Raw genomic sequence first — 11,064 nt, 5'->3', positions numbered from 1 at the left:
TATATAATTATATAATTTTTTTCTTTTTTTTAAGTATTGAGCTCTATGTCCAGGTATATTCCTAGGGCCTTGGGATACACAGGGGAACAACAGAAACGAACAAACAAACAAAAAACCCAATACTAAAGAGAAAAAACAAAAATCCTGATTTCGAGGGGCTTGTATTTGCATTGTTTCTTAATCTTTTGTTGTTGTTGTCCTTAGTTTATTTATTTGTTTGTTTGTTTTCTGGTATTCCATGGGAGGTAAATATATGAATTCAACATACATATATTTACACAAGCAATCTTTTAATAGCTGAATATTCTACAATACTCATGTGCAAGGTCATGGTTGTTTACTCTATGTAAAAAGCCAGTTTTCCCCATGGAAATAGGAAATAAAACAACAAATACATAGTAAGCAAGTTGTGATGTCATGCTGTATAATAAGAAATATAAGTACAAATATATATATATGTACGTGTGTGTGTGAATGTATATATATATATATACACACATTTTTATATATATATAAAATGTGTGTGTGGTCTTAGTCGTCATTTCTGGGACAGAGCTCCTAAAACCCTTGGAATTTCCTGTGATGAAAGTGATAAAGTTTTCTTTTGTTATGTTAACGAGGTGACTTTTGGAATACACCCAAAGATGGGGGCTGGTTGCCAGGAGAATCAATCTTGTGATTGGAGGGTTGGAACTTTCAGTGTCAACCCCTGGACTTCCAGAAAAGAGAAGGGCTGGAGGTTAAACTGATCACCATTGGCCAATGATTTAATCAATCGTGGTTATGTAATGAAGCCTCTATAAAAACCCAAAAGGACAGGATGGAGAGCTTCAGGGTTGGCAAATACATGGAGATTTGAGAAGAATGTCACACTTCAAGAGCATGGTCGCTCCTCACCTCTTCTCCATACCTTGGCTTAGGCATCTCTGTCAGCTGGCTCTTCCTGAGTTATATTCTTTTATAATGAACTGATAATCTACTAAATAAAAATGTTTCTCAGAGTTCTGTGAGCAGCTCTAGTAAATTAACTGAACCCAAGGAGGGGGTTGTGGAAACCTCCCAATCTGTCAGAAGCTCAGGTGAGAACTTGGCTTTGCAACTGGCCTCTGAAATGGTGGCGGGTTGGGGGTTGAGTCCTGTGGGACCGAGCCCTTAACCTGTGGACTCTGATGCTACCTATGGGTAGGCAGTGTCAGAATTGAGTAGAATTGTAGGACACACAACTGGTGCCTGAGAATTGCTTATTGATGTGGGGAAACCCTCACTTCACACACATTGGAAATCATATGAAGAACCAATCCTACTGAAGTATTTATGTGCAAATAGCTAAGGATAGTGAGAGGAATGCCAGAAAGAGTAAGACAGGACCCAGCCCTCATTATTAGAAAATAAAACTAGAGTAAAAGGACATAAATGCAAAAACAGAAGCAATATCACGAGTAACATACTACAAATCTCTTTTAGTGGGCCATACATGAGCACTATTAGTACTAGTATTAATATTAAAATAATGATGATTAAAACAATAATAATGATAATAGCTTACTCTTATCGATTGCTTACTATATGCCAGATGTCACTTTAAGCAATTTTATATCTACTGTCTCCTTTAACCATCAAGAAGCCATATAAAAAGTATACCATTATTATTTCCATTTGCTGATGAGGAAATTCAGACACAGAGCTATAAAGTTAACGCTCAAGTTCACCTATCTAGTAGATTATGGACTGGGGATTCAAACCAATCACTAAATATTTATGTTATATTTAAAATAATGTACTCTTTTAGCCACTTAAGACATGTCGTCCCCATTGTTATATGGACAAACAGGAACAATAATGGCCTAGAATATATCTGGTGATAGAAACATTATCATTTACCAAAAAGAAATCACCATCTTCTGCCTGGGGGACTGTGTTCTGGTCCATGTAATCATCTCTCTTCCTCCCACAGAGCCTTCCACCAGTCTTCACCATTGGGGTTATAGTTTCTATTGATTAACTGATAAGAGCTGTGGGCTTCAGCTCTTCATGGGCAAAAATAAAGCACATTGACATGAAATCATCTAGACAATAGAAGAAGTTCATGGACTCCAAAACTCACACATGAATCTTAGGGGAAAGATTTTCAAACTTTTGTGTTCTTAACCATCTCCTAGGGAATTCATAAAGTATAAAGAGCCCTAGCCCCCCCCATAAGCAAACTCAAAAGCAGGTCCCATAGGACAAACTATGAGAAACACTGACCTAGGTGCCCAAGGAGAGAGCCCACGGCTGCCCAGGTAAGAATTTCTTCATCAGTTGACCAAAATGAAAGTCAGTGTAAACAAGGCTGCAGACAGGTCCTAAGCAAGACGATAAAAATGCCTAAAATAGCCTTTTCTCTTTTTTAATGATTTGAATCAAGACTGCAAGGTAGGAAATGCTGAATATGAGAAAGAGCTTTCCCTTTTAACCACCTCCCCTCCAGAGGCCCTGGAGCAGAAGGATCAAAGGCCCACAGTTTTGTGTCTCAATAGCCCCTGTTGATCTGGTTAGGAGAAGATGACTAGAGGCATCAATCCATTGGCCTTAGGGCACAATATGATTAGTTGGTTGTCTGATAACATGGTTCTTATTAGCACTTTCTTTAAAAAGTATACAAGTTGTCCAGACTGTCACTCTAGGGTCATTAGCAAGCAGGGAGAAACCAAATGGCACATCCCAAAAACCCTCTGGGATAACAAGACAAGATGACACACATTAATAACCACGGGCAAGCTACTCATGGGGGTGGTGACAAGTTAGAGCTTTGATCAAGCTGTATCATGGAGCAGCTTTTTCCAAGTAAAGTGTATAAGGTCAGTGACCTAAGATCGAGGTGACGTGAGTTGGGACACTCACGCCCAGAGTTTCTCTATCACCCCTCTGCACTGACTTGTAGAGTTCTCTCTAAAGACACTCAGAAAGAAACCCTCATAAAGGCACAACATAATCAGAAAGGAAAAAGCTTTGGAGCAAGAAAAGACAAAAATCACATTCCAGCTCTGTCACCTTCTAGCTGGGTGACCTTGGGACAGATCTTCAGCCTTGACTTCCATAGCTTTAGAATGAGGATAATGATACTTAGTTTGTAAAAGTGGTACAGCAATGAAGTGGAATAATGTGGTGATGCTCTAGGATGTTCTTTCAGAAAAGCTGTTCACTAAATTGGTGGTTATTTATGTTGCTATTGTTAAGAGGGACTTCTGCTATAATCATATCTTATCTGACTATAGAGACCTAGCTATTCCTAGCATTCGGCAAACTCCCCTTTGCTCCTTTCTTATATCTCCAACCCAAAAAGTTAGAAGAAATTAAAAAAGCAATAGCTGAGAATGTGATTATAATCTTCGAGCAAATAAAATTCGTTAGTCCTAAACGTTGACGCCCTAGCTTTCCTTGACTGAGACTATACATAATGTTACTGTAAACTAGATTTCATCTGCATGAGACAATTAAAGAGGGAAGAGGTGGCTAGCCCCCTTTTCTCCTACAACCCCCTGCTGCAACAAGCCCACGCATAAGTAACTTTATCTCCCAAGCCCACTAGCAGTGGAACATATATGGTGGATAGGTTATCGCTGGAGACCTCACTTGCAAAAAGTCCCATTACCTCTCTTCAAAGTCACTTTTTAAAGGTTTCAAGAATGCCAAGAGCATGACTTTTGTTGAGGCTACTTGCTCTGAAGCCCTGGGCAAATTACTTGAGTAGCTGGGCCTAGAACTCAGGAGCTCCATGGCCCATATCCATACTTCCTGCAATGGCAGATATTATGAGCACAGGTGCATATGCTACAGGTAAACCATGAACACAGGATACAGCTGTGTTCAAACTCTCGCCTGTAGAAAGCCAGCAGTGCGTCAAACCAAGAATCGGTCAGACAGTGTGACAAAATGTTTTTGACCCTCCTCTTCCACTAACTGATAATAGCGACACTTTAACTTCCCTATTTGAGAAATGTAGATAATCTTTGTCTTACCTATCTCATAGGACTGTCATGAGAATACAACTGGGGTGATGGAAGTAATGTCCCAACTTTGAAAACGGAAGCATTTTGCAAAGGAAAAGGGGCTATGACTGATCTAAAGTGGTGTGACAACCTTCAAGAGTGCTATAGAAATAGGCACGACCTCTTTTAAACATGTATAAAATTTCACGTAGGATTTCCTACAGAGCATTCACATCCCTCTTTTTTTCCCACTCACATTTTAGAATAGGCTCTGTTCTTATAAATCTTGCACAGTAAGATTCCATCTTTGTTTCTTGCCAACCACTTGTCTGGTGCACCCATCTCGTCCGAGCAGAATGCGTACTCCTCAGAGCAACCATTATACTTCCAGGGATCCTGGCTCCACCTTGGGCTGACCACGCCTCTTCTCTGCCACCCTCTTTGGCCATAGTGGCCACATTCTTTAGCTAGTTTCCCCTCTAAGACCTACAAATACATTCTCCACACTTTCTAGCCGGAGATACAGGACAGTAAATTGAGACATACACAAAGATAGGGAAACTATTTTACATAAGTTTAGTGACAACATAAGCTGGCAGGGAGCCAAATTAATTTACCCTCCGGGCAGTCGGGCCAATAATGTGTCTAACCAAGAACTTAAACAAAAGAAAGTTCTTCTGTGAAACTGTGTGTGGAAAATGTCAAGGTAAAAATGAAACAATGATGACTCCAGCTGACATTTAACGTGCAAATAAGGACAGTCATGTCTTTAAGTGACCATATAAGTTATTTTCTTTATGGGCTTGGAATATACCCAATTCACTAGGAGATAAATGTGGTTTTTTTGTTTGTTCGTTTTTTGTTTTTTGTTAAAGTACATTTTTAAACAATTTCTAAGATTAAAACTTGAGTTAAACATGCTTTACATTTAATGTAGGTTAATTTCGTAGATATAGATAGAAATTTTACATCTCTACCCTTGACCTTTACTCACACCATTCATTCAGTTCAAACTATCCTTATAATAATCTCCATCTCTTAATTAAAATTTTCTTTACATTTCAAGGTTCAGTTGAAACACCAGCTCTGTAATAAAGCTTGAAGACCACCCTGGCCAGAAGACATCTGTCCCTCCTTTGAATTCCTGCAACATGTTATATCCTCAGAGGATACATCTTCTGCCTCTTCAGAGGATTCTTTGGGTCCAAGACTAAAAGATTTTTGAGGGTAGTTATTATTTCTTTTCATCTTTGTGTATCACTCCACATATATTTCTGTTATCACTGCCTAATAAGTATTAGGACTCAATACACATCTGTGGAACTAAGAGTAAATATGACAATCTGTGTAAGCTTCTTAGCATAAGGTTGCCACATGGTAATCTCTCCTTATATGTGAGCAATTATTATTCTCTTAAATAAATTTTATAATTCCATCAGCTTTGTGCCATAGTCTATGAGATTATGGGTTCTCTCTCGAATAAGATGTGGATATAGTTCCCAGGGCCAACGTTCACATCAATTTATTCTAGAAAATCCCATTAAATATCTTAAGAGAAGTTTACTTTCCAGTTTCACATTAAGCAATATTTTGTCTAAAGAGAGCAAGCTCCTTAACATAAAAAATATGATACAACAAAACCAATGAACTATGTTTTGCTGCAAATTCACACTGAAACGAATGCCTGTTTGGATATCAAATGACTTGACTTCCTACAAATAGATATGCATATGAACCATCGGAAACGGAAGAATCATGTGAAATAAAATGCTTGCTCATTTACAGATCAAGGGTATAAGTCATTGTGTCATTTCTGAATCCCCAACACTCTCAGTGCACTGCCCTTAAATGTAGTAGGTACACAATACCTACAAGCCGAACAAACTATTAAATTAATTTCAACCTGTAAGGGATTTCAGTGGTGCTCTAATCTAAAAGTGTCATTTTACAGAGGGTGAAATCGAGACCACAAAATTTTGACTGGCTATGGCTACATAATTAATATCTGCATATAGTTAGGACTATAACCAAGGATTCTTAATCCCCAGTAGGTAATTATTTCTTCAACTAAAATAAGAAGTAGCATTTACTGAGCACTTACTATGTACCAGCCACTTCATATACATGTCAAATCTTCAGGAGAAAGCCTGCAAAAAATGTACTATCCTCATATTTTAGTTGAGAAAACTGAAACAAAAAGTTTAAGTATCTTGCTCGAGGCTTAGTACTGGTAAGCAGGAGAGCTAACATTCAAACTCAAATCCACCTGCTTCCAAACCCACTGCCTTCCATGGCACACACCACATTAACATCCATTAATAGCATAAAGCACTGATCAGAGAAGGAATTATATGGGCTTGCTAGAGAAAGCTAAAATCTTATTTTATTTAAAAAAAAAAGAAATGCCAGGTCAAAAAAGAAAAAAGAAAAAAAAAAACTATATCAAAATGTATAGCCAAATCGAGTGTTTATATGTAACCTCTCTATAAAATTAGATCCGTAATCAACTTAGAAAAATAATCTATTCCCGATGAACACCCATCTGAAAACTGAATGATGGCAAGTTACCTCGTGCTCAATGAATCACCAGGTGCAGATTCCATGTCTCAGGAAAGACGAAGAAGTGGGCGGATAAGAGAACACCCAAATCACTACTTAAGGTAAGAGCGCAATGTGACAGGCGTACTTTACAGTCCCTGATTTTCCACAAGTACATGAAGCTTCCAGCTAAGACTATGCCTCCTCCACCATCACCTGAAATCCACCCAAGATAGGGTTACTTAAAATACAGCCTCCAAAAGGTCTGAGCTTTTCTGTCCTACCTTAAAGTCTTTAAGACAAGCTATTTGGTGGGGTTTCGGAGTCAGATCACTTTGGGTGACAGTCCCTGCTTTGCCACTGACCTTTTATAAGCTCTTGGTAAGTCATTTAGCCTACTGGAGCCTCGGTTTCCTCATCCATGTAATGGGAATACTAATATCTATTCACAACATTTTTTATGAAAATTAAGCAAGATGATAAAATGTAAAGCATCTACACAAAAGCCTGACCCAAGATGGGACTCAATTTATTCCATAAAGTTGGATGGTAAATGTCAAGTCCCAGAATAACTAAAGGCAAAGGGGTACATGGGAATCAACCAGATCATCCCGCTCCATCATAAATGCAGCATTAAAGATATCATACTGGCCGAGTATGTCAAGTAAAAGCCTCTGTTAACAAATCTTATAACACTATTTCTTGCAAGAAGGGGACACGGAGGTGAACCGAAATATTCAAATTGACACCAGCATAAAAATATGAAAAAGAGATATTAACACTTGCCAGCTACCTATTACCTAATAAGGAATTTATACGGATTAATGAGTATAGCACTTTGAAATTCCTTGGAAATAAGGAATAAACATATGCACCATCACACATACATATATAGACAAAAATATATTTTAACAAACATACTGTATAAATTTAGAACAGGGCACAGCATGCCTAGGATGAGTAGGGTAGGAACAATATGTTCCTGCTTATGACACCAAGCTCATGACAAATGATTCATACCCAGCACCTTTCATGCCAAAAGGTGCCCCCAGGTGTTCCACCGACTCTGGCAACACTTTCCATCAAGCTGGACTGCAGTATAGAGTAATCGCATCACACTGACGAAAGAGGCAAAACAGTCATGTCTTTACAAAACTGCACAGGTTCAACAGTGGAGGGGGCAGGGAGGAGAAGTGAAAGAGGTAAGAGAACCAGCCAGAATCCCTCACCAGTTTGAGAGGCAGCCCATAGTTACCTGATATTTACACCTTTGATGCAGGTGGTATTGTCATCAAAAGCCCTACTTACAATGGCTTTTAGCTAAAGGAGGACAGGTTTAGAAGATGTGTATTGCCTGTGGCCCTGAAAGAATTGGAGGAGGGGTTATAGAGGAAGACATCTAAATGTGCAAAAATGAGAGACCCCCAATGTTGTCCTCTGGTTTCGGTTAGTGGATGTCTAGCTCTGGGGGTAAAAGTGCTGTAAGATGAGAGTTCTAAACAGATGCACCGCACTTATGCAGATCCTGGCACATACTTTCCTGTAGCGAATTGACAGGCATTGTCCCCATTTCAAAGATGAGGAAATTCACACTCAGATTGCAATCAAGTTGCCATAATCAAAATACAAATAGGCAGAGGAGAACTAGGGTCTTGACTGCTTTTCGTGTACAAAGTTGCAAAGTTGTGCAAAAAAAGAAAGAAAAGTTTCTTTCTGCCTTCCCTCCCTTTAAAAAATATTTAAAACTTTGACTCGCCTATGAGTCTGGGCCAGGTATGCGTTGGACCCTCTGTAGATATACACTAAAAGGAAACCAATTTGTGTGTAAGCAGGCAGGGGTGAGGAGGGGGGCCGGGGAGGTGTCGTAACAGAATAAGAGACTTCATAGAGTAGAAATCTCATTAGTTAACATGATTTGAGTGCTCAAACCTTTAACACACACCACTTTGATTAGTTCCTACATTATCTCAGACTTCCCTGCATGTCTTCCATCTGAGTCCTGACCCCAATAAGCCTTACTGAGCTTATAAGCAATATTAAAAAAAAAGAATAGAAAAAAAAATCTGGCAGTGCTTGGCGCCATTTCTTAAATGGAGTTTAAAATTTGCCAAAGATATACTCTCCTTTTCTCTCTCTTTCCAAGATGTTTCAAGAGACAAACTGAAGTAGAGGTCTAATGGGTGAGTGATATTTTACAGCTTGAATTACATTAACAGCCAGAAGTATTTTGAATCTAAAGTCCTTTATTTCTTGATGCAACAAGATCTAATATATCTGATGTGTCTGAAAACTCCCTTAAAACCAGAAGCTTCGAGCTAATCACTTAAAGCCATGCAAAAGTTATTCAATTAGTTTAAAAAGATTCAGGTTCAAACTGGGTGATTAATTTTAGTGGTTATGATATGAAAGATATGATAGTTAAGGTAAAGAATGAAGGCAAGGGTCTCCAGAACTTGAATGGAAATAATGTGGCTTCAATTATTTGATTAAACCAGTGCTGAGAACCACATAGGACCACAGCCTCAGTCATGAAGCTAAATTGTAAAAAAGCCTCTGATGACACTCTCAGAAAAGAGACATCAATACAATTTATCTGTATGTACCCAAGGAATCCATAATGACAGACTATTATTTTAAAATGTTCACAACTTTCATTAAAAAGCTGACGATGAGCACAACTCACTAAAGTGGCACTTCCCTGGGAAGGTTTCTGGCGATTACATCATAACTGAAAACATTTTGAAAGGTACCATGCTGCATAGACGATGCTTATTACAAATACTACAATCTCGACAACCTGATGGAAGCCGAAACTTTGATTTATTTCTTTTCATTTTACCCATCCTTGGTTTTTATGTTCTTCTTGCCTGCTTAATGGCAGCCTAGAGAAGTTTCCACACTTTTAAATCCTCTTCAGTCATTACCATCAAAAGCTAGCTCTTTACTATTTCAGCTCATTGAAGTTTCCAGGTGCAGTTTTAACTGGAACAGCTACCTCAGATGCCAGACATGCAGGCTTCTCCAGAAATCTAAAACCTTCCCTGACGTGGCCGAAGCTCATGGACTTGCAGCCACTCTCTCCAGTGTTGCCTCCTAGAATCCAGCACCCCCTCGCCTTCTTCATAAAGAAGGCTAAATCTTTATGTGTGCTCTTCACTAGAGTAGGTCAGGCAATGGGAGAGAACAGGGGGTTGTTGTCACTGCGATATATCTGATCTTCCTGGGACTGATCATACCAGAGAACAACCACTCATTCACAGGCTAGAAAACCCCAGCTCTCAAAACACACTGGCTGCTGCTGTTAGAAGATGCTGGAGAGTTCCCGTACTGAAACTTGCATCCACTTGGTCCCCAGAAACAGAGAAGACATTAAGGGCACCTTATCATCCACAGCATGTCTCTTCCCTTGTGGGGAAGAGGGGGCTAGGAGATCTGCATAAAAATAAAATAAAAATCCTCAAAGTCTTATTGATCTTACTTGTGCTCAACCATAAGTCTATCAAGTAAAGGGGAAGTCACTTGAGGGAATGTCAGTCTGCCTGGAAATTTAACCCTTTCACCTCCACATTCAGAATACTTTAACCCTCCTCTGTTTGTCTGATCTTCAGATCCATATTACACCAACGAGACCAAAGAAGCAGGAGACAGGGATTTGCCTGCCCTGCTTAAACCTTTGTTTGGGGCTTGGAGAGGACACTGATGGTTTTGGTGGGAATGGGCTGGGGGGTGGTCTCCTAGGAGGTGAGCAGGGTAAGACTTTAGTTTGCAGCATCTTTCCAGTCCGGAAACTCCATTTCCCCAAATTCTCCATCAGATCACGCAGCTGACTTTAACCCTTCCCATCTTTCACCCCCTTTGCCCTCAGTCCCATTCTACTCACGCTGCTGTTGTGGCCAGACCAGTGGACCATAGCTTGGTTGTGTGCCGAGTCTCCTGTCAGAGCGAACGTGGTGCTGGTCAGTTTCAGCTCCTCCATCCGGAAGCGAGTGGCTTTGTCCGGGTCCCTCTCCAGAGTCCCAGGCTGCTGCAGCCCTCCGTCCCTTAGCACTCCCCGGGGGCTTCTACTCGCGCCCTCGCCTTGCTCTGCCTTCTCCTGATCCGCTCCGCTCCGTCTCCTCCGGCCAGAGCGTGGAGCAACCGCCACCGACGACCCGGTGTCCGAGGCCCGCTCCAGGGACAGCGCTCGGTCTCCGGGGGCCACTGCGAACAGAGGGCGCCCGAGAAGGGGCAGGGGCGTGGCAGGAGCCCTGCCTCGAGGTCCCTGGTGAAAAAAGCCCCCCGGGGTCGAAGCCCAGCGTGGGGCCGAACTGGGGTGCAGCTGGGGGCTGCAAGAGCCGCCGCCACAGGCGCCCGGGGCGCAGAGGACCAAGAGCCCTGCGCCGGCGAGGAGCGCGCTCAGCCCGGCCGGGGAGCCGCGGCCGGCGCCAACTTTTCCCATTGCGGGAGCGGAGAGGAGCGAAAAGAGGGTCCCGGACCGGAGGTGGAGGTGCAGGGCTCTCCGCTGGCCGGCTGTGGGGGACAGGCGCTCAAGACCCCAACTCCATCCAAGTTGGGC

The 11,064-nt window shown here is 41.2% G+C and overlaps 1 protein-coding gene across 6 annotated transcripts in view; it reads right to left on the bottom strand.

Annotated features, from left to right (window-relative positions):
- SORCS1 (sortilin related VPS10 domain containing receptor 1) overlaps positions 1-11,064 on the bottom strand; it is a 461,149-nt gene extending 450,085 nt beyond the window's left edge. For 3 of the 6 annotated variants that reach the window (XM_006920874.1, XM_006920875.1, XM_025039170.1), the window contains exon 1: positions 10,390-10,949. In XM_006920874.1, the coding sequence (XP_006920936.1) occupies positions 10,390-10,947 (558 nt within the window). In that variant the 5' untranslated portion in view covers positions 10,948-10,949. Of the gene's footprint in view, positions 1-10,389 lie in introns of all 6 variants that reach the window. The other 3 variants (XM_006920877.1, XM_006920876.1, XM_006920873.3) reach the window with 3 other exon arrangements.

The sequence above is a fragment of the Pteropus alecto genome, unplaced genomic scaffold, assembly GCF_000325575.1.
Source record: "Pteropus alecto unplaced genomic scaffold, ASM32557v1 scaffold177, whole genome shotgun sequence".
NCBI lineage: Eukaryota > Metazoa > Chordata > Mammalia > Chiroptera > Pteropodidae > Pteropus > Pteropus alecto.
Note: the sequence above shows the minus strand (reverse complement) of the source record. Positions and strands in the feature narration are given on the sequence as shown.